Here is a 23670-nt window from a genome sequence, read left to right on the forward strand (position 1 = left end):
TGATTACTCTGAGCTACTGCGCTGCTTTTTAAAATCTCTCTTTAGCAAGCTATCCATTAACAATGGCCTGACTCCTTCAAATTGCTCCCCACATATGGACTCCCACTGACTTTAATGTGGCTTCCTCCACATAGGGGAGCTTGTAGGAATGGAACCTTGGATTTGGACAATGAGAGCAAGGCAGATCTTGTATAAACAGCTGTTAATGAAAGGAGGTATCAAGATATATGCAAAAACAGAACACATGCACACTTGGTCTCTGAACTCAATACTAGCTAGCTACACCACAGTTGCTATGAATTTGGGGTTTTTTTGTATTGTGCCTTTAAATTTCTGACAGCACGGCTGATGCAGCATGTTCCAAAGAAGGGACCCAAACTGTGCTACCTCATGGAGACTTTACTTTCGTTCTTTTTTAGTTTGTTATGCCCCTTAATCTGAACAGGGCTGTTCTAGGTGTGTGGAGAAATATACAACGCTTCTACATTTCCGTGGGGCAGTTCCCAGTCTCCTAGTAGCTGGAGCTGGTGTGGGAGTGGGAGAGAGATGCAAATGAGACACTATAGTTACCCATTCTCTCAAACATGTGGATTGATTGAAGATATGCCAGTTGAAGGTATTTTTACACTGAGCTATTTGCTGTCCAAGCAGCTGTTTGTCTCCTTGACTTAGTTGCCTTGAGTTGATGCTCTGGATTCAAGCAAGGATGACGCACATTGTGGCTTTGAACAGACAGGACAGCACACACTCCCTTTGTGCTGGTCAAAGGAAATTTGCCCTTTCATCACCGCCACCTCATCATTGTAAAATGGCGGTATGACTCTTGGAGCTCCTCAGTGCCAAATAGCAGAGGGCCCCCCCCCATTGTAACTCACATCAGGTCTGACATACTCATTGTCCCAACACACTGCTGTCATGATATATATCTCAAAGGTGTCATGAATGATATCGTATGCAACCTGGTGCCCTGCTGGTCCCAAAAATCATTGTGTGATGTATGTACAGTTTGGGTACAAAGAGTTATAGATGTGTGCTGGAAATATATTCATGAAAAGTGTTTGGGAAGTAGAGCATAAAAACCCAGCCCGCCCTAGGCAAAGGCATGTGTATTTACCTGTCTGACCAGCTGGGCTACCAGCAGAGGACAATGGAAGTATATTTACATATAAGGAAAACAAAGACATCAAGCTAAACAAACGGGGGAGAAGACTCTGGACTTTGAGTAATATAAGGGGAACAAAAAGACCTTTTAGTTCTCTATCACTGAGGGGAGAGTAGAGTACAGCACCTTTAGAGCCTATGAAAGCTGGATTCTCTTGGCCTGAAAGGCAAGAGCTGCTGGAAACATGATGTAAGTGAGAAACTGCTTAGGTAAAGATTGCAACTTGCTAAGATTCAATTTTCATCATTAGAAAGTTTGTTTTGATTGGTTTTGTTTGTCACCTTGCCTGTCTCTTTTCCCCTTGCTTAGTATCACTTAAACCCAAGGACTTTGTGAATACCCTTTGTCTTACTTTATTACAAAACTATCTCAGTGCTGTGTGTATTAAAGTGAAGTGTGAGGCTTCAGCTAACTTAACAGGCTGGTGTGTGCTCTGTCTCTTTGGAGGCAGTGAGCATAAAGTGAGGGGGACTGGATGCTGCAGGGAGACGTTTCTGGGGAACTTGGCAGCTGGGACTCACTGATTGTTACCAGCAAGCCAATGTTTAGACTGGCAGAGTCTTGAGGAGTTTGTTGGTAAGGCAGACAGACTGGTGTGTCAAGGACCTGCCACACAGCTTAGCAACACCAAAGCTCTTGCTCTTGCTAAGGCGGAGTGGTAACAGTGGCTCACAGTTCTGAGTGTTCTTAGCATGATGTCACAGGGGCACTTACGTTTTTTCACTGATGCCAAGATAATGATAGACCACGCCAGGATTCACAACTCCTTTCATCTCAGCCTGGGGGAGCTCTTCAAAGAAGTAATGAGGCAGCCTGGAGTTGGCGTAGGTCACTGCATCACAGGACACTAACCCCGGATAATACATCATCATCCGGGCAGCGAGATTCACCTTCTGGCCAATGACTGTGTGGTGGAGAGAGCAAGAAAATAGGCACTGAAAAGTTAACTGAGCTCCTGCCCACCCTCCTGTGGACAGTTCCATATGTATCCATGCATACATACCAGCAAAAATACACAGCCTACACACACACTCTGTAGGTACCCAGGGGATACCAAACATGCACCGGACCAGAGAAACAGACTGTACCTGTGTATTCATGCCTTACACGATGGCCAATTACTCCGCAGAACACTGGCCCGCTGGTAACCCCGATGGAAACTAGCCTAGCAAGCAATGAGAGCAACATGGAGTCAGCAATCCCAAATGTCCAGTCCCTCTTGTCACATCTGCTCACACACTCTCTCCCCACCCCCACTCCTGTAGTGCTAATTTGTATTAACTATCCCCACATCAGCCAGCTAGGTCTCCCAACAGCCTGTGTGCAGCTCTGTGTGCGCGCAAAAGGGATGGAGAAGAGGACAAGGAGCTTCTCTCATGCACGCCCCATATAATGACAGTTCTTGTGCTTCCTGAGTGCAGAATGCCATGAGCTACCATTGCTGTTGGAACTAGCCTCCCCAGAGAGATGGGCCACAGCCCCAGCTGCTCTCCACCCCAGCTAGCAGAGCTGACCCCAGGCCAAAGGGAGCCCATGTCCATCCTTTGCAAGTGTGCCACAGAGGCCGCATTCCTTAGGCAACTCCACAGGCACAATGTCTCTTTGACCTCCCAGTGGGTGGTGAGTCCCTGTTCTCTCTGTAATGGAAAGCCACAACTGAACCCTCATTTCCTGGTGTGGAACTGGAGGTGAAGCCCTGGCTGAAAGTTCAGGGAAGTATTCACATTTTCTGAACACATTCATTTGCCCACAGTAGAAGAAACCCTGCATGCCTAAAATGCTTCCATGGGTGAGGGAGTGGTGAGATGGGTGTAGAGTTTCATCCCTCCCACCTTGCATCATCCAGCTGGCCAATCTGTTAAACCACACCCACTGCTATGGTATGCGTATGCCTCTCATATTTATAATGGGTGCACACAGCAGAAAACTGCTTAACTGTAATTGTCCCTAGACACTGATCTCGCAGGGTACTCACACCTGGAATTTAATTCTGTCATGTGTGAATGGTTGAATTTCCCTGGCTCTTCATGGTTTGCATGCCCCTTAAAAGGAGTGGCTACTGGGCAAAGCACAAGACACACACACCGCTTACTGGCTATCACGCACTGTTCCCAGCTGAATATAAACGCTGCCCTCTGAGTTGCCAGTCTGAATTCTCCTTGCTGGAGAGTCAGGAGCTGGAGGGACATCCCAGCAGAAAAGGGGAGCCAGGTTTCACAAAGACTCAACAAGGTTAGTACCAGTGATGTGAAAAGGGAGTGGAGTTTGGTTTGGTTCTGTCATTTATAGATAAAAATGGGACAGAGGCTCTGGTCCCACAAACATGTAGGAGTTTTATTTGAAGCCTCGGTGAAGTCAGCAGTACCTGCGTGCCAAGGGACAGGCCTCAAAAATTCAGCAACCGGACCAGAGCATGCTGGAAGATAGCAGAGGGTGAAGTGCTCTCTCCAAGCACTGCAGCAATCCTGCTGGCTGACAGGCCTCGGGATCCCCTTCAGCAAGGAGCTCCTCCACCAACTGCAGTCAAGAAGGACTTGATGGGTCCTTCAGAGGCCAGTGGGGTGGGGGGTGACAGTCAACAGGGGTTTGGCTCATGCTCTTTCTCCTGTTACCAATGCTCACAAGGGGTAAAATCCCTTTAGAGCTCAAAGATTTTTCCATTCTCACGCAAATGTTATTGAGAATCCTGCGCAGCTGGCGTCATTAGTGAAAGACACATTGCTCTCTCTTTTCTGCAGGGACTGGACTTGGGGATTGGAGTTTCTTGGGCTGTTGTGGGATAGGTCAGTGAAGGTGGCTGGCTTTGCATTTTGCTCTGAAGGATGCTGAGATTCACAGTCATCCTGAGCAGGTTCCAGATTCATGGCCAGTCACCACAAAAGCTCCATTAGCTGCACCCACCAGTATCACCTCTGAGGCTGTGGTTCTATTGCTCCAGTGGCACATAGGTGTCTAAGGAGGTCTTGCTCATGTAGAGTGAGTGGGAGCCCAGGTAAACTGGGCTAATCCCAAATTTTGTCTCCCAGCTGTCATGTCACTGCCTCCTGCCCACTAGGGGGGCCCTCCTGTTGGGACAAGGGAGTTTCGATGACAAACAAGCCCAGTAGCACCCCTGTAGGCAACATGGAGAACTGCACCTTCCTGCTTACTTTATTTTCATGAGCCTCTCAGAACAGAAGTTGAAGATTTTAAATGCACTGTCCAAGGCGTGGGTGCTCTCGTCAGCCTGCTTATCCCCAGGGAGCCCAAACACACACAGGAATGTGCAGCCCTGCCAGGGAGGGAAAAGAAAACACCAGAGGGGTGAGCATTTTTTCCAAAGAGCAAATCAGTATCAATGTCTGTGGCAAACAGTTCCATTGTGCTCCAGCTCTCCCACCCACCCTGTTAGAGTAGTGCTGTCATACAGTACCCCTAAAATGCTCTGGGAGACCCCACCACCACCTTAGACTCAGTCTCTTCAGCACCAACCTTTTTATCATTCCTCCTGATTCCCGCCCTCCACTTCCCTTCTCTATCCCTAATGACAACGCCACTGTCCCTCCTGCCTCCTACTAGTCCCGGAGTCCCAGGGGAATGTTTGCCAGCTCCGGCTGCCCAGCTGGAATCGTCCTGAAGCTCTGACCCACTTTGTCAAACATAAAGACTTTGTTGATTTTGCCTCTGAAGACGTAGATGATGTCTGAGATCTTCACATTGGCATCGTGAATGGCCTTGCACAGATGCAAGGTATTGGCACTTTCGTCAAACTGCAGGTTCACAAAGACAATTGTGACTGGCCGAAGCTCAGATAAATATTCTAGAGGTTGGTTGTCATCAATCTGAAAGAGAAGAGCCAGATGTACTCAACAGTCTGTACTCCTGGTGAGTGGGAAGCATTCACTACTCTATATACCCCTCCTCCAGCTGGGCTGACTCTGCTCTGATACAGGTGCTAACTCCATCAGGGCAAAGATGTTTGATCAGCTATTGCTGTAGGAAGAAGTGGGCCCCCATCAATGGGAAGCACTCTCCAGTTTCAGGACGATGATCCTTTCAGCACAGGACTGAGAAATGAGGCTAGGCGCCAAGGGAATAAAGTGGGAGATAGCTGAGCTGAGCCTGTCAATGTGACTTTGCTAAAACCCAGGTCTCCCCATAAACTTTAAAATTTTAAACGGAACAAAGGAAAACCTTTTTCATACACCTTACAATTAGCCTGTGGAACACATTGCCTGCAGTCAAGAACTCGGCAGATTTCAAAAAATTATGACAACATCCAGTGTTATAATAGTAAGGATTTTTTTTTAAATAAAACCCAGTAGTTTTGGAAGGGATCTAAACCCTCATGTCTCAGGTCATAAGCCACGGGAGGGGGAAGGAAAAAACTTTCCATGTGGACAAGTTGATCCACTACTACCCACTGCAGGGTTTCTTGTATTTTCCTTGGTAGCATCAGGAGAACCTCAGAAAAATTCTAGCTGTGTAAAGCACAGACCATCAAGCCAAAAAATAAAATTCTGTGAAGTTACTGCAGTACCTTCTTCAGAATGTTTCTCATCACATACTTCCGGAGGGACTTCTCCAGCTCATCATTAGGAGACAATGTGGAGGTTGCTCTGAGAATATCTAGGGGAGGAAATTCAATGCTTTAAATAGCAGAAGGAAGACTTGTGGTTAAAGCGTAGGGTTTTATTTCTGGCTTTGCTCAAGGGCAGACTTTTGCCAGTGGGGACTGGACAGTGCCTGGATGGGGCTGGAGATTCTTGTCTAACCTATTTCACTTACAATCTTGAAAATGCAAATCACAGTTTCTGTCTGCCAGGGTGGGGGGCTCCCCTGGCTCCCTGCAGGCCCCGCACCCACTCCACCCTTTCTCCCAAGGCCCAGCTCTGCCCTGCTTATCCCACCCCCGATCTGCCCCACCCCACCTCTTCCCTGCCCCTTCCTTCCCCTTCCCCACCCAGTTCCACCCTTCTCCCAAGCACACTGCACACTTGCTCCTCCTCCCTCTATCCCAATGCCTCCTGACACAGCGAAACAGCTGATCTGTGGTAGGCACTGGGAGGGAGGGGGAGGCAGTGATCCGTGGGGCCCACCAGTGGGCAGAAGGCACTGGGAGGAGGAGGGGTTCTGGTAGAGGGGCTGCCGGTGGATGCTCAGCACCCACCATTTTTTTCCCATGGATGCTCCAGCCCCAGAGCACCCACAGAGTCGGTGCCTATGCACAGTTGGGATTTTCTATTAGAAAATTCCTTGTGTGCTTATATCAGCACCACTGAAAGCTTGCTTACCCAGAAAGACAGTAGGCACTGAGCAGGGTTCCCTATAGTGTCTCTTTTTGCCAGCCAGGGGCCTCCACAGAGCTGACACAGAAGGTAGGGAGAGGGTCTCTTCTCCTCCACAGTCAGTGTAGCCCTTGCTGGTGTCCAGACAGGCTGAAGCCAGGATGCGGGAGAGGGAGTTGAAATGTAGCTGGCTGCCTCAGGATTTTGGTGGCAGGGAATGGAGGAGGACACAGGAACTCAAAGGGGTACAGTCCATTCACCCTCTCACATTTACACTGATGGAAAACAAAGGAATCTCAGCCTGCCATCTCCCTGGGGTCAACACAGTAGAAGAAAGAGGGACTCACTTACTTTCACCAGTGGGGTAGTGCTGTAGGTATTCAGTACATTTCCAGAAGAACTCATCAAACTCAATCTCAGAGATGTTCTTTACGTATCTAGCCTAAAGGCACACAGAATTAAAGGCGTCTGTCAGCTTCCCCAAGCCTAGTGTAGAATTATTCAATAAAATGCCCTCCCATCCTTCACTGTCACCTCCATCATCAACCTCCCTGTCAACTGGGTAGAGGACACAGCAGTAATCAGAAAAGATTTTTTGGCTGGAGCAAAACAAGTGACCATGCTCCCAATGAATGCAACAAAAAGATTCTGCAGCCTCCGAAGCTGGGTGCAAAGCCTTCCAATTCCACAATCTTTCTCCTGCTGGGTATCTGTCCAAGCCCCAATCCTGTGAATGCTTACATATGTGCTTAACTTTAAGCACCTGATTGGCCCCATTGATTTTCAATGGGCTTACTCATATGCAGGTGCAGGACTGAAGCCCAACTTCTTCTCATGACACCTGTCACTGAACTATCTCAGTGCCTCCAGAAAGATACTGAAATCACAATAGGCCCATCGTCTGATTCTCTTCCCCATTCTCACAGCTGCTCTCCAAGAACCAGTGCAAGGTGTAAGAAGGGGGTGCTCAAAATAACCAGTGGGCTGCAGGTAGCAATGCTCCCACTTCCACTCCCTGGCAGGGTGGTCGTATTTTCAGAGTTCAAGGCGGGGACACCAGGATTGGTGAGGGGGACGGATCGGGAAATTGTGTGTGTCAGGATGAGTACTTGGGGCCTTTTACAGGAAAAGGCAGGGCAAGTGAGAACAGTATTTACCCTTCTGTGACCTCTTTCTTGTTCTCCCCTAGCCCTAATGTCTCCCATCCCAATCTAGCTGTACCCTACCACCCCCCGACCACCACCTCCAGTCACTGATTCACCCACACCCTCAGTCACCAACCGACTCCATCAACCTTCCCCCGCAACTCTTCCCTCAGCTCTCCATCTGCTAAGAAACATGCCCCACAAACATATCTTTTCCCCCAGGCTGAGATCCTCCCTCTTCTTAACAGACCTCCACAGCTCAGGCTCACACCCTCAACTCTGAGCCCTGGCCACCAGGCAGCTCCAGGCTCAGAATGCCCCCACACATCCCTCCAGCTCTAGAAAATCCATCCCCAGGCTCCAAAATCTTCCTCCTCCTACCTGACACCCATCACCACCAATCTCAGATGCCCCCCAGGTCGGAACTCTGCCCCCTGCTCAGAAAGCTCTGGTATTTGGGGCTCTGCACCTCCTCCTCTGCCACTTGCATCCCTTCCCTTGCAGAGACTCTTGCAAGGGCTGGAGGCTGCAGGGAGCATGGGTAAAGAGCCCCATACTCTGGCTCTGTGGCTCTGTCCTCTGCAATACAACAGCTACATTACCCAGTTCTGAGATCACTGGTGGGGCTTACCCCCCTTATTCCCTAACAATCAGCTACTCCTGGCAAGAGGAAGCCAAAGTTAAGCCCATGCTTCCAGGGAACGAGATATTTCCCACATTCTACTATGCCTTCTTACTTCATCACCACTTTCAACTTTTGCATCACCATCCCTCTCGGCCCTCCCTGCCCAGCTGGTCCATTGGATACAGGCCCAATAACAGATATACACACAAGCATACGTGTGAGGTTGCATCCAGCAGAAGACAATGGGACACGTAAACACACTCCAACCTAGATAACAAGGCAATACGCACTGGTTATGAACTATTGTTGCCACTCCACATTTTGCCCACCTTAACAGCTCTTTGATCTTTAATTCTTTCTATTTCTATCATGCTCCTGTTACAGAGTTCCCAGCAGTTCGGCGATAGAATAACCTCACTTGCTTTTGCTAGGTTTTGGGCCAACCGAACTTCGTCCACTGCTCGGCCAATTACCAGAAAATATTGGTGCTTATTGTCTCCAACAACAACTTTGGAGATGTGACCTGCAGATAGCCCTGACAAGAGAAACAAGGTTGTTATGGAGGGCATTTTTACTTTACCATATGTAATGTATGTATCTCAATTATCTTGGAAGGGGATTTTGGAGGCCAACCTATTTTTTGTAGGGATGGGAGGTTTGGATCAGTTCTTGACAATATGTGATATTTATTCCAGGAATCTGAGGATTTCTAGAACAACACTCTCCAATGAATTAAACAGCATGTCAGTTAATAAATAATAATGCACACATAATTATAAGGGTCACATGGTAGCATCTGTTATAAGGTTGCAAATCAGTTTCCTTTATAACAATCTGTTTATATCTGAAGAAGAAAGCAGTGTGCTATAATCTTGGACTCCCATTCAGACAATACCTGGATCTATGAGATTTGTAACAAGCTGTGTTACTCTCAGTGACGTTGCAGTCTATATGGTTTTATTAAAATATGCTAATGAGTGAATATAAAGTAACTGGAATATGCTTCATGCAAAAGGTCTCTTGTAAGATATCATTACAAAACTTATAATCTACTGAGTATTATCATCCTACTTGTATAAATGTACCACTCTTGTATCTGAAACTAGAAATATGAAATATAACTCTGACGGCCTATTGTAGTTATGCAAAGTGTGGGATATTAATGGTGGTTTGGAATCTTGATGACTACCATTAACCAGGACAACTGTCTACAGATGGCTGTGTTTACCTGTAAGTCTTCCTGTATACATGTGTGCTGGCAAGTGGGCAATGAAGTCTTGCAGTGACATGTGATCATGTCACCTGAACTGGAATCCATCTTTAACCTAGTGTCTTTCCATTGAGAAGGAGGGGGTGGGAACCCAGAGAGGGACAAAGGATTCCCGCCTTATGCAAAAGATATATAAAGGAGTGGAACAGAACAAAGAGGAGGAGCCATCATGAAGAATTCCCTAGCTACCACCTGAGCTGGAACAAGAGCTGTAACAGGGAAAAGAATTGTGCCCAGGCCTGGAAGGTGTCCAGTCTGAGGAAAAAACTTACTGAAGCATCTCTAAGGGTGAGATTATCTGTATTCCATTTGATTAGACATAGATTTGCACATTTTATTTTATTTTGCTTGGTGACTTACTTTATTCTGCTGTTACTACTTGGAACCACTTAAATCCTACTTGCTGTATTTAATAAAAATCACTTTTTACTTATTAATTAACTCAGAGTATATATTAATACCTGGGGGAGCAAACAACTGTGCATAACTATTAGTGTAATAGAGGGAAAACAATTTAGGAGTTTACCCTGCATAAGCTTTATTCAGGGTAAAAAGGATTTATTTGGGTTTAGACCCCATTGGGAATTGGGCATCTGAGTGTTAAAGACAGGAACACTTCTGTTAGTTGCCTTCAGGCAAACCTGAAGCTTTGGGGCAAGTAATTCAGACCCTGGGTCTTTGTTGGAGCAGACGGGAGTGTCTGGCTCAGCAAGAAAGGGTGCTGGGGTCCTGAGCTGGCAGGGAAAGCAGGGGTAAAGGTAGTCTTGGCACACTGAGTGGCAGCTCCCAAGGGGGTTTCTGTGATACAACCTGTCACACTCTTGAATTAGGCTTGTCAGCCATAGGTAGATTCATCAGACACCTGACTAGACCTCTTATGCATACACCATGATCCAGTGGATCAATGGTTGCTTATTGTTGTACCTGATCATAAGTTTCTATAAAGTTCACCTCTATGCCAATGAGTAATTTATTTCAAATATGGAGCATAATGTTTACACTCTTCTCATTTAAAATAATTGTTCCCATGCTTTTTTCTTCACAGACAGATAACTCAAAAACAACTAGAGCTTGGTACTTGGCATGTAGCAAGTGCCCACAGAGGGATACATTCATGAACAAGCTTGAGAAACACTGGCTGGATAGCAATAAAATGATATGCAATTCAATAATCCCTTCTGAACCTGCTCAGTGCAGCATCTACTAAGACTTTGAGTAGAACTCAGTAAAAAGCACTCTCTCATTTGGGACATCACTGCACATTCTGTTTGTGTGGCCTAACCAGGGGGCCTGCAAGCAGAAGGGTTTTGCTCTCAGTCTGCTGCTGCTGGAAGTTTGCGTGAAGGGAGTTTGTAAATGTCTGCTTGAAAACACACACAGAAAAAACATCCAGATGTAATCTAAGACTCTCCAGCTTAATATAAGGAAGTGGCAAAAGAGCAAGTTCCTGAAGATCCCAAACTTAGGTGGCTTTAGTTTGTTGCCCAAACAGACAGCTGTGTGAACAGAGATACTGTGAAGGCACTTCCCACAACTCTAATGGCTAGCAACTTCCTCAGAAGTAGAGCTGGTAAAAAAGGGGGTAGTCTTTCCACTGACAATTTCAATTCAAACAAAAAAGAAATAATTTTCATCTAAATTTTCCATTAAAATTTTTGATTTTCAGCAGAAATTCAAATACTGAAATGCTTTGGCTGAAAACAAAAGAAAAAAATTGATTTGGAAATGCTGCCACTTATTTATGGGAGTTATAGCTCTGCTGCCTCAAGCTCCCATTATTCTCTATAGGTTGGACTACATCACCCATGATACTTTTCAATATCCTCTCTTAGTGAGGGAGGGTGGTTAATAACCGGAGGAGTCTTTGTTCATTGTGTGTAATGGGAGATGTAGTCCAGCTCGGGAGGACATTAGATGACCAAAATACAATTCCCATGAGGCACTGTGGCAGGATTTCTAAATCAAAATATTTCAGTTTTCAGCTGTTTGGGGTTTTTTGATGGAAAATTGAAATTTTCCATGGAAAACAGACACTCTTTGTAACAAAAATCGCTTAGTAGAAAAACTAATTTTCCATAAAAAACAGTTTTGATGAAATTTTGTCCACGAGTTCTAGTCAGAAGCTATTCAGAGACAGTCATAGCTCTGTAAAAAATAAACTAGGTAGAGTTAGCACCGACGAAAGGTGCCAGACTGGCACCAATAAATAAATTGTAGTTGTTTATTCACATAATAGATACAGAATGGCCAGCTCTAGGACCAACTGCCCCCAAACTGCCTCAGTAGTTTGATCCCCAAGGCCCATTCAGTCCTTGGCTTCTCCAACGAGCCTGTTGTTTCTGAATGTAAGGATGGTTTACGTGTCACAGATATATGTCTGCTATGAACTCAAATGAAACCTGCAATGCATTTCACATGAGCTACCAAGCAATCAGATAGGAACAAGTCTTGGTCATCACTTCCACAGGCTCAATTTGAACCAGCAACTTAGAGGTGAAATGCTCTTTATTCCAGTCCCCAAAAGGCTCTCCTCTCTGACCAGAAATACATTTTCACTACCACAGAAGCGGCTTTCCCATGTGGCTGCCAAAAAGGATGCAACTGACCAGATCACTGAGCAATTCACATCTTTTACAGACTCCTGGCACACTAGAAATTGAACGAGATTTGGGCATGGTGTTTCTCAGCAGCATATCTTGTGAGCAAGGGGAGTGAGTGGGGGCTCATGTGACTGTCCACTCAGGAAGCAATATTGCCTACTGGTTAGGGCAGGGAACTGGCAATGAGGAGCCCTGAATGCTCATCCCATTTCCGCCACCAACTCACTGTGTGACCTGGGGCAAGATATTTCATCTCCATTTGCCTCTGTTCCCCCCCTGCACAATCAGGCGAATGCTTCCTATTCACTTTTATAAAGTGCTTTGGGAATGTGCTCTCTAGTGACCGAAAAGTATTGTTATTCCACTAGTACCTATCTTCACTCGGAGCTCCAGACCCACTTCAGTCTCACGAACCCCATATTCTTCCTGGATCCTCAGGCTACATTTCAGCGCTAGTGTAATGATATCGCTCAGCTGACTTCGTTGCACTTTCCACAGTGCTAGCAGTGCATCCCCTGGGGAAGGCAGTGTGACAGAGACTTATGGGACACATGCTCTTCTTGTTTCTAAAGTGCTGACAAAGCCACTTGGCTTTTCAACAAGCCACAGAAGATCTACCTGCATCAGCCCAGCACTTTGACCCACAGAGAGATCGCTCACTAACCAACCCAAACTCCTTAGCAGCTGCTGGCTGTGAACAGACCAACCCCTCTATGCTAGCAGCTGTCAGTTGTGACTACCTCTTCCCACTCAGTAATCCCCTGCAGCTGCTTTTTATAAGTGAACCCTCCTTCCCGGTGATCCCTTATAGCCACTGACTGCAAATGTCCCTTCCCCGTCAGTGACATAAGAACATAAGAACGGCCATACCGGGTCAGACCAAAGGTCCATCTAGCCCAGTATCTGTCTACCGACAGTGGCCAATGCCAGATGCCCCAGAGGGAGTGAACCTAACAGGTTACGATCAAGGATCTCTCCCCTGCCATCCATCTCCATCCTCTGACAAACAGAAGCTAGGGACATCATTCCTTACCCATCCTGGCTAATAATCATTTATGGACTTAGCCTTGCTGCATATTCCCGTCCCCTCTCCCACACACACAAATGTGTCTGCTGGCTCAGGTACATCTAAGGCATTGCAGCTTCTATCACCCTTGGGCAACTGCTAGCACAGTCATTCAGGCCTAGATCCCCAGAGGTATTTAGTATCACAGGGGTGGTCTGTTAGTCTGTATCCACAAAAACAATGAGGAGTCCAGTGGCACTTTAAAGACTAACAGATTTATTTGGGCATAAGCTTTCATGGGTAAAAAAACCCTTCTTCAGATGCATGGACTGAAGTGTATCTGTGCATCTGAATAAGTGTGGGGGGGGGGAGTTTACCCATGAAAGCTTATGCTCAAATAAAGGTATTTAGGTGTCTAACTCCCATCTGAATTCAGTTCTAAAGGAAGCACCAGCCAGGATTTCTCAATCAGATACAGAGGAAGCGGAATTGGGGTTGTTTCTAACTGAAAGATTAGTGTAAATTCTTGCTTCTTCCAAATCATAGATCAATCCTGTGGGAATAGGAGCCAGAGGGATGGATACAATAGAACAAGGAAAGGGAGCTGGCTAGTTTGAGTGCCACCACTGTCCAGAGCCTCACAAGTCAAATGACAACGGGAGAGTAGGCCACTTTCCCCCACCCCAGTGCTTCCTCCTTAGATATTGCAAGCTAATAAATACCTGCAAAGTTCAAGATATCACCTCCATAAGCCAGTACCTCTGCAGCAAGAGAAAAGGCAAGAGGAAGTTACACACAGCTCTTGTCAAATAAAATCATGGAACAAATTGTTCTGTCAATCAGGGGATGGGCATGTGTGTGTGTGTGTGTGTGTGTGTGTGTGTGTGTGTGTGTGTGTGTGTGTGTGTGTGTGTGTGTGTGTGTGTGTGTACATTGAGGGGGCATATTTTGCAGAGTAGGTATGGCTGAGTGAGCAAGATGGTGTATGCTTGAGCATGTCATCGCAACAAAGCTCCCAGCTGCTGAGGGCTCAGAGCAAAAATCAGGGAGTTAAACTCCGTCTCAAAAGCCACTCATGAGGCAGAGCATAGTGTTTTTATGGCAACTAGAAATATCCCCTCCCAGACCCACCTCTTCTCCCAAGCCTTCAAATCCCCTACTGCTCAGTTCTCGAAATGTCGCATCCAACAGGAAGGGCCCCGGGGACAACTTGAGAAGCACTGCTCCATGGGAAGTTTTGAAGCAAGCTCTCAAAAGCAATGTGACAGCAGGAGATAAGGAAAGATGATCCAGTGGTTAGAGAGCTAAGCCAGAGACTCTGGAGAGCTGGATTTGGTTCCCTGCTCCATCACAGACTACAGGTGTGAAGTTGGGCAAATCAGCTGGCCTCTCCATGCCTGGGTTCCTTATCCGTAACATGAATAATAGCACTCCCCTACCTCACTTCCTCACAGGGGTGTTGGAGGCCATATAAAAGCCTAAGATAGACAAAGAAAGGCCACATTGTGCTCTCAGGCTGTTGGGACGCTTTCTAGATCCTGAGAGGGAACTGGTAACTTTTGTCAGAGCTCAGCTCCCCAAATCATTAGTCACAGGGGCACTGTACTCCTTGGCCACATAAACAACAAGACGTTGCTTTTCCAGTGAAATGGAGTGGACATGAGGGTTCCCTCTAATTTTTCTCACCCATGTACGAAATTAATTTTGTTATGTGCACCAATATGAAGGTGACGTGTGACACATAACAAAATTCATGTGGTGAGGGTGGGTCCGGGGCTGAGAGGTTAGGAGTGTGGGAGGTGGCTCAGGGCTGGGGCATAGGGCTGGGGAGCAGGGGGTGAGGGCTTCAGTTGGGGGTGTGGGCTCTGGGGTGGATCCGGGATGAAGGATTTGGAGTGCGGGAGGGAGGTCCGGGGACATGGCAGCAAGAGAGGACTCCCCCCAGCTCTTTCTCGCTGCAGCACCTTCGGGACTGGGGCCTCAGGATAAGAACCCATCCCACGGCAGGTCCGGGCTCGGGCCACAGCAGGCTGGGGCCAGGGGAGGGGCACCCTTCTCCCAACTGCAGAAGGTCCTGGGTGGGTTCCCTGAGCATGTGCATAGCACTAAGAAGGCTACCATGGGGCCATGCAGCTTACAGGAAACCTAGGTGGAGGCATACACCAGGGTAGAGCCACAGGAACTATGGACCCTTCAAAGCAGGACACATTGTGCCAGTGAGGAGCAGCAATGACTGGTTTCCAAGGCAGCTCCAGCCAGCCCTCCTAATCTTGGGAGATTTTCAAGGCTTCCTAAGTGACAGAGAAGATCCCAACCTCCAAGTACAGAAGGGCCCACGCTGCTTAACAGAACACCTTTCTGATGGGCATTTCTTCAGTTCCCCAGACCTGAGCCAAGGAAGTGCTCTCAGCAAGCGATCATGCTGCCTGGTACTTACCTTCCACAATATCCCCAACGTAATGATTGAGAGTCTGTGTTAGCTGGTCAGCGCCACGGTCCAGACTGGTGTCCATGCTAAACTTCTCTGTCAGTGCAGTAAAACCTGTAACACAAACGGCAGGCAGGCAGGCACGGGAGGAGGCAAGAACTGGGAGATCTCAACGACTGGAGTCAGACTTGCTTTGTGTTACCTAAAATGTGCTGCTACACTTAAAACTGATTTATTAAGCAAAGGAAGTATTATCTGTAGTTAGTGAATTCAAGTGGAGTTTCTAGGTTACCACGTCCTTCAAGATTTTAGAACAAGTCGATCTCATCCTCTTTCACCTTGTTTTTGTTTGCAATTGGAAGAAGAAAACAAGCATTCTCTCTTTTTCAACTTCCAACGGCTTCTTAATTTTGAATGAACTAGTCATTGACCTGAACTAGCTGAATAAACTGAAAGAAAGAAAATATTCTTTCTGTACCGCACAAGAGGCTACTGCTGCCAAAAACTAGTTTAGCACATCAGCTAACCCTGGTTCCAGGTGCTTAGCCGGTGACTTCCACTGGCTCATTTGAAATGAAATTGGACTTTCATTAAAACTTGGCAACAAACGTGTACTGCTATGTATTATTTTTGTATGTAATTTAAATTATTTTAGTAGGCTATAAGTTTAGGCCTTATCATAAGTTGTTAAATTCAAGTTTAATTTTAAATCATGTTGTTTTTTCTTAAAATAAATCTATATTTAAATAAAAATAATCCTATTTAAATAAAAAAATCCTTTTATATTTTTTAATTTATTTTTATCCACCCTCCATGCAACAGTCCCTGATTTTCAAGTCCCTAGTTCTTTCAGGTCACTTTGTTCCTATGCTGGAACTCTCCCTGCTTTCTAGTTCTGATCCTTCCCTCACTCCATTTCACCCTGTTTGCCATGAAATCATGCTGATCCTTCTGAGAGAGGTGGCAGAGATCCAGGGGAACATGCTAAAAAGCTTTAAGTCCTTTCTGGGTAGTGATGGGAAATTGCCCATCTCCCACCAGACCTTTCACTTGCAGAGTGCCACAAGGATCAATTCTCTCTCCTACAAACTGGTCAGACAACAGGGACTCCAGTGCTAGAAATATGCAGATGACACATAGTTCTGCTTCTCCCTTCCGCATATACATATGATTATACTCCTGCCACCAAGATGGCCCAGTGCTTGGAGGAGATCAGTTCATGGATGGAGAACAGCTGATTAAAGCTGAACCTGAGCAAGACAGAGGAGATGCCAGTGGGTAGAGGCATTTGCAATCACAGTACAGTCTCCTTTGGTTGAAGGTACACATCCATCATTGGTCAATTCAATCTGTAGTTTAGGAATGCTCGCTGATGATACACTCTCACACAGTAGCATCCTCAAGTAACTTTCTCTACAACATGCAGTTGGCTTGGAGAGGCTCATCCTAGAGGATGATAAGCTGGTCTCTGTTATAAATGCTTTCCTCACCTCCCAGCTGGGCTACAGAAATGCAAAATACCTGGGCATAAAGCCTTCATGCCTTAGAAAACTGAGAATGTGGCAGCACATCTCCACAGCAACACAAACTACCACAACCACATCAAACATATCTTCCCACATAATATGAAGTCAAGTTCAAGGTCCCAGTCCTTATCTTCCAGGTACTCTTTGGCCTGGGCCCATCATATCTAAAAAATTGCATAAAGTTCCAGAATGGGGACAGCAGTTGACAACTCTGCCCTGAGCTGCTGCTGCACCATTCTCTGCTACTCCTGACCCAAACTCTTTTGAGCTTAAAGACTGCCAATTCTGCAAAACGGTCCAAAGTGCTATAATAAAGGTGAAAGTCCCTAAGCCATTTCAGTTATGACTTCAGCTAGATTTGGGCCCAAGCCTCCCATTACTGCAGACAATATCTCTTTTAAACCTTCCATGTACTAAGGGTGGGCTTTTCAGAAAGGCCTAATAAGGGAGTGTAGCGAGGCGCCCTGGCTCCCCGCCGCGCCTGAGAGGGACGGGCTAGAACTGATGCCGGAGTGGGCGGAGCCACCGCCGCCTCTCCCCGCCCCCTGGAAGTCCAGGGGTGGGACACGAAGTATAGAGGCCCAGCCCCAGCACTCAGTTAGGTGCAGGCTGCCGGAGAGGACAGATGCTGGTGCTTGAGCTCCCGCCGGGCCCAGCCTGCCCCGTGCTGGCTACCCTGAAGAGCACTGGCCGAGCCTGCCCCGTGCTTGCTACCCTGAAGAGCACTGGCCGAGCCTGCCCCGTGCTTGCTACCCTGAGGAGCACTGGCCGAGCCTGCCCCGTGCTTGCTACCCTGAAGAGCACTGGCCGAGCCTGCCCCGTGCTTGCTACCCTGAGGAGCACTGGCCGAGCCTGCCCCGTGCTTGCTACCCTGAGGAGCACTGGCCGAGCCTGCCCCGTGCTTGCTACCCTGAGGAGCACTGGCCGAGCCTGCCCCGTGCTTGCTACCCTGAGGAGCACTGGCCGAGCCTGCCCCGTGCTTGCTACCCTGAAGAGCACTGGCCGAGCCTGCCCCGTGCTGGCTACCCTGAGGAGCACTGGCCGAGCCTGCCCCGTGCTTGCTACCCTGAGGAGCACTGGCCGAGCCTGCCCCGTGCTTGCTACCCTGAGGAGCACTGGCCGAGCCTGCCCCGTGCTTGCTACCCTGAAGAGCACTGGCCGAGCCTGCCCCGTGCTTGCTACCCTGAAGAGCACTGGCCGAGCCTGCCCCGTGCCCGGTACCCAGAGGAGCAGCCTGAGCTTCCCTACGCCCGGTACCCAGAGGAGCGGCCTGAGCTTCCCTACACCCAGTACCCAGAGGAGCGGCCTGAGCTTCCCTACACCCAGTACCCAGAGGAGCGGCCTGAGCTTCCCTACGCCCGGTACCCAGAGGAGCGGCCTGAGCTTCCCTACGCCCGGTACCCAGAGGAGCGGCCTGAGCTTCCCTACGCCCGGTACCCAGAGGAGCGGCCTGAGCTTCCCTACGCCCGGTACCCAGAGGAGCGGCCTGAGCTTCCCTATGCCCAGTACCCTGAGGAGCCCATGGTGTGGGACCCCCACGACGCCGGCAAGAGACAGGTACCTAGAGAGGGGGAGATTGGAAGTGGCCCGGGGGTAGCCGGCCCCAGTCTGGCTCCAGGGGACCCCGAACCGATGTCAATGTGTTGCGGTCAGGATCCCCACTGACTGCAGCGAATCTTTGCCGCAGCTAGGGCCCCGGGCTGGAATGCAGTGGAGTGGGAGGGCCTGTGTTCCCCCTGCCACCCTTCCAAGGGTGGCAGACTCCCCCTCCCTCCTGGCCTGAGAAGGCTCCTTTATACTGTTTAACTCGCTGCTCAGCCCCTGCTGGAGGGTCTGACCCGTACCTGTGTTGGCTCAGCCCTGCTGAAAGGCCTGAGCCTGAACTGCTTACTGCCCCGCCCTGCCCAAGGGCCTGGGCTGATATCCTGTGTTTGCTCCGCCCTGCTGAAAGGCCTGAGCCTGAAGTGCTTGTTGCCCTGCCCTGCTCCAGGGCTGGGTTTATAGACTCTGTATTTGCTCAGCCCTGCTGAAAGGCCTGAGCCTGAACTGTTTGTTGCCCCGCCCTGCTCCAGGGCCGGGCTTATAGACTCTGTATTTGCTCAGCCCCTGCTGAAGGGTCTGAGCCCTGGACAGATTGCTGTTGTGTAGCGAGGCACCCTGGCTCCCCGCCGCGCCTGAGAGGGACGAGCCCCAGCACCGGACCTTTGCAGGGAGTTAGGGGTGGTCTACACAGTGAGTTACTGCACAATAAGCCAGGGTGTGACTCGACAGCATACCAGCTTGTCACCCAGTCATTCATCATGTGGACACTGCTAAGTCGTGGATATAGCTTAGCATGCTGCTGCTTGAGAGCACAGTACATCAGGCCAAACTCTGGAACTTTACACTCTGTTGTAGCACTGTCCACACACTGAGTTAGTGCATGCCAAGCTGGCAACCTATTGATTCATACCCTGGCTTGCTGCACAGTAATTTGCCATGTAGACAAGCCTTTAGGCATACAAATCCCATTGATTTTCAATGGAAGTTGGGCACCTAACTTCCTTGGGCCCTTCTGAAAATCCCACCCTTAATAATCTCTCTACCCACCTGAAATGTCTGCAAAAAGCAATACTCCATCAAAACTCTCAATGAAAGGCACCTCCTGGGAGAAATCGCCATATACGATGAGATCGGGAACATGAGCTGCTACTTTCCCAATTATAGTGCAGTCATTTGACTTTCTTTGCTCCATATTGGCAATGAATGCAATCTGCTGCCCAGGGTCCTGAAACATTGATGGATAATTCAATATATGATCCTCCCACTCGGGGAAGGAGGTGACTTCCACTAGCCTGCCATAACTGTGATCACTCTTGTAATGATCAGACAGCAGCACCATCAAGTACAGGTCACAATTCACTGACGGAAGGGTCTCAGCCAGTAACATTCTCTGTATATCACAGTCTACGTAGCTACAGTTGCTAGGTGAGACAAGCTTCCTTCATTACTGTATTTTAAACCCATTTACACAGAAATGGTGTGATGGGGTATAGAAACCCCACACGAGTCTGGGCTGCTGTGACTCTTGGACCTACAAGAGGCTCTCCTCTTGTAAACTCAAATGTAAAAGTTCTTAGGATGTTACAATAACAATGAAAAATAGGTCAAGTTGTTTACGATCCTGGATGTTGTAACAAGTCCAAAAGAACCAGACAAAGAAGCTGGATTAGTCTAAACCAAAAAGGCCATGTTGACATAATCCAAGAACTGCTGACCTTATGATTGGCAAAAACAGAAGATGTGGAACCAGAAGTTAATTGCCCAAAACTGGTGTGATGGATATGAGGCCTAACTGGTGAGAGGGATGAACTATGACTCTCACTTTTCCTCTTTTGGGTTCCTTAAAAAGAAACAGTGGAAAAAAAGACACGATCAGCTCCATTCATATCAATTCAGTTCAGCTCTCCCTCTCATCTCACCACCTTGCATCCCAGCTCATCCCCCAATCTGCCAGCACTGCAACTCATCCCAGCTCACCTTGACTCATCGAAAGGACTTTCTTCTTGAGAGGAAGGCTGGCTGGCCTTAATCTTGTTCAAGGTACTTTGTTTTCACCTGTGAGTGCTGAAAGTCATCACATGATCATGACATACAATCCTCAGCCCATCAGTGGGGATATCCGATTGCTAGTACTTTAGAGGCATGTGTAAGAGTCTGTATTGTTTTCTCTTCCCTTGTTGTGTTATTTTTACACACACACACACCGCTTCCTATCTCTCATTCTCTTGACTGTTTGTCACATTCTGGAGTCAACTATGGTGTATTCATCCAAGCCTGCCTTGTCTAAGAAGAACAGATCCAATCAGATGAGGTCCCTGACCAAATCGTAAACCAGGATCCAAGCGGCAGGTGTCATGACTGACTTGCCAACCGAAAGCACCCACTCATAACTAACAAGCAGTCCAGTGTTTCAAAAACATCAACAAAAGCCGTAGTTTGCCCATCTTTTCTATCCTCTCTCTGCTCTACCTTGTGTCTGTTAGTTAAGAACAGGATAAGTAAATGCCCTCTACACATCAAAACTGAGAGTAAAATTAACCCTTTCCTTTTATCAAAGAACAGGTGTTCTGAAAATATGAGAGTTTGCTATTTTGCCTCCAAAAGGAGAAGGGCTTTCAAGGTTTTGCCTAAGTTTATTTTGCATAATCATTCAACCACAGTTTGACTATAAATGCCTGTTTTGATTTCTTGTTCTTTCTTGTTTTTAATCAATAAACTTTTAATTTAAATTAATGCTTTTGAGTGTTTGCCAAGTTACCGAGTAAAATCAAGCCCTCTGTTTAAAATAACCCCAAGTCTACCTGTCCCTGTTTGAAGTTGGACAGTGAAAGAGTTTATAAACACCTTTACCTCTTTGGGCTTTTGAGATCAATACCCATACAACAAGGCCCAGTCCATCCCACCCTGTAACACCTCAACCAAGTGTCAAGCTTCAAGGGAGGAACTAAAAAGGGAGAACCCAACTCAGTTTTTTCCTGGCTCGAAAAAAGAGCAAGTCTGAAGCTTTCATGGTGTGAGAGATTGGTTGGAGCCGGAAACTGGGGAAGATAGCTGTCTACCAAGGCCTGCCTGGAGGAAGGGAAGGGTTTATGCTGCTTCGTGTTTATTTTGGACTTTGGGCACCCCGATAAGGTGGAACTGTTATACGATCTAGCTGAAGAGCTAAATCACTTCAATCCAGAAGATGTTTGAGACTAGGTGGAGCAGCAGAGGACCAGGAGGGAAACAGAGGCAGGGACATGGCCACACAGTGCCATGCCATGAGGGGGTATAGCAGGAGGGCACATGGCCATAGATGGCTAATGGCATGAGACTCTGCTGGTCTTTCCTTTCAAACTCTGGGCTTGCTATGCTTCCCCACTCAATAGTTGAGTAGAAATAAGGAGGCTGCATTACCTCCATATTTGGCACTGGTGTTACCGCCAGTTCTAGTGTCCACAATTCAAGAAAGATGTTGAGACATTGGAGAGGATACATTGGATACATTGTTCAGAGAAGAGTCATGAGATTGATTTATGGATTGGAAAACATGCCTTTCAGTGAGAGGCACAAGGAGTTCAGTTTAATTTAGCTTTCTCTTTGTTAAGGGGTGACTTGATCACAATCTCTAAGTACCTACGTATAGAACAGAAATTTGATAATGGTCTTGTCAGTCTAATAGAGAAAGGTGTAACAAGATCCAATGGCTAGAAGCTGAACCTAGTCAAATTTAGACTGGAAAAAAGGTGCACATTTTGAACAGTGAGGGTAATTAATCACTGGAACAGCTTACCAAGGGTTGTGGTGGATTCTCCATCACTGGCAATTTTAAAATCAAGATTGGTGGCTTTCTAAGAGCTATATTCTAGTCCAACTAGGAATTAATTCAGAGGAGTTCTCTGGCCTGTTTAATACAGGAGGTCAGATCAGATTGTCACAATGATCCCTCTTATCCTTATAATAGTTCTTATATTTCCTCCAGCTCCCTCAGATGATACCTCTCCAAGTGCTCTCTCCCTTGCACTGCCCCAATATCCCCAGACTGCAAGCCCCGCAGAGAAGCTACCCTATTGTTCCCTGTCCCCTTCCAATAGAGACAAGGAAACAAATGGGAGTCAGGGGGCTGACTAACCTCTGTAAAAACCCTCTGCACAGTGTCCTGTTGCCTTTCCCATTGTGACCAGGGCCGACTCCAGCTTTTTTGCTGCCCCAAGCAGCGGGGAAAAAAAAAAAGATTGACCTGCCGCCGAAGTGCCGCCGAGGACTACAAGTGTACAAGTGGAGCGACTGAGTTGCCGCCAAAGTGCCGCCGAAGAAGAAGAGAGGGACCCAAAGGACCCATCGCCAAATTGCCACCGCAGACCAGGACGTGCTGCCCCAGTAACATAGGGACTGTCACCCCTTTCCATTGGCCGCCCCAGGCACCTACTTCCTTCGCTGGTGCCTGGAGCCGGCCCTGATTGTGACCCATGAAGATGTACTATTCCCTCTAGAGAACTTCTCATAAAGACCATCACCAGGGGCTACCCCGGTACATAAAGGCCTGCCGCTCTAGAGATACCTCATTTGTTGTCCACCCTTTCAGAGAATACTCAGGCTGTGGCCACTCTGACTGGAAAGTGCCTCTCACACACCTTCTAATCAAGAGATCTTGCTCAGAAGGGTCCCCCAACAAACCACACACATATAGCAATGACCCTTACCTGCTATTTCATGTAGATCCCACCCAGTCACATGGTAACCCCCCAGAGAATTCCCACATGGCAACCACCACTCCAGTGACAGCTCCTAGACACTTAACAGATCTCTGGGTTATCTAGCAATGCAAGTACAGTGGTACAGTACAGTATGCCATACCAGCAAGATATTTATAGGCGGTACAGTGTAACAGAAAGACACAGGAGGAGCCAGCGGCTCAATGCCTGCAGCTCCTCTGGCATGGCTGTACCACCCCTAGCCCTGCCCCCTGCCCTTCCACAGAGCTGCATCTCCTCCGTCTCTATGGTAGCCCCTCTGGAGGATAGGACTAGGGGCATGTAGCGGGGTGGTTACACGCTCCTGTGTGGCGGGGCTTGAAACAGCCCAGGAAAGGGCTGTGTCTGGGGCAAGAAGCCTGGGCT

At 47.8% G+C, this 23670-nt stretch overlaps 1 protein-coding gene across 1 annotated transcript in view; it reads right to left on the minus strand.

Annotated features, from left to right (window-relative positions):
- ADCY10 (adenylate cyclase 10) overlaps positions 1 to 19958 on the minus strand; it is a 79397-nt gene extending 59439 nt beyond the window's left edge. Inside the window, exons 1-11 of the mRNA XM_030573906.1 lie at positions 19619 to 19958; positions 15513 to 15617; positions 13798 to 13836; positions 12441 to 12584; positions 8529 to 8734; positions 6781 to 6871; positions 5682 to 5770; positions 4792 to 4983; positions 4312 to 4433; positions 2251 to 2327; positions 1877 to 2066 (exon numbers count right to left, since the gene is read on the minus strand). Of these exons, the coding sequence (XP_030429766.1) occupies positions 1877 to 2066; positions 2251 to 2327; positions 4312 to 4433; positions 4792 to 4983; positions 5682 to 5770; positions 6781 to 6871; positions 8529 to 8734; positions 12441 to 12584; positions 13798 to 13836; positions 15513 to 15617; positions 19619 to 19958 (1595 nt within the window). The remainder of the gene's footprint in view (positions 1 to 1876; positions 2067 to 2250; positions 2328 to 4311; positions 4434 to 4791; positions 4984 to 5681; positions 5771 to 6780; positions 6872 to 8528; positions 8735 to 12440; positions 12585 to 13797; positions 13837 to 15512; positions 15618 to 19618) is intronic.
- Positions 19959 to 23670: the final 3712 nt, after the last annotated feature.

The sequence above is a fragment of the Gopherus evgoodei genome, chromosome 8 (assembly GCF_007399415.2).
Source record: "Gopherus evgoodei ecotype Sinaloan lineage chromosome 8, rGopEvg1_v1.p, whole genome shotgun sequence".
In the NCBI taxonomy this organism is placed as follows: Eukaryota; Metazoa; Chordata; order Testudines; family Testudinidae; genus Gopherus; species Gopherus evgoodei.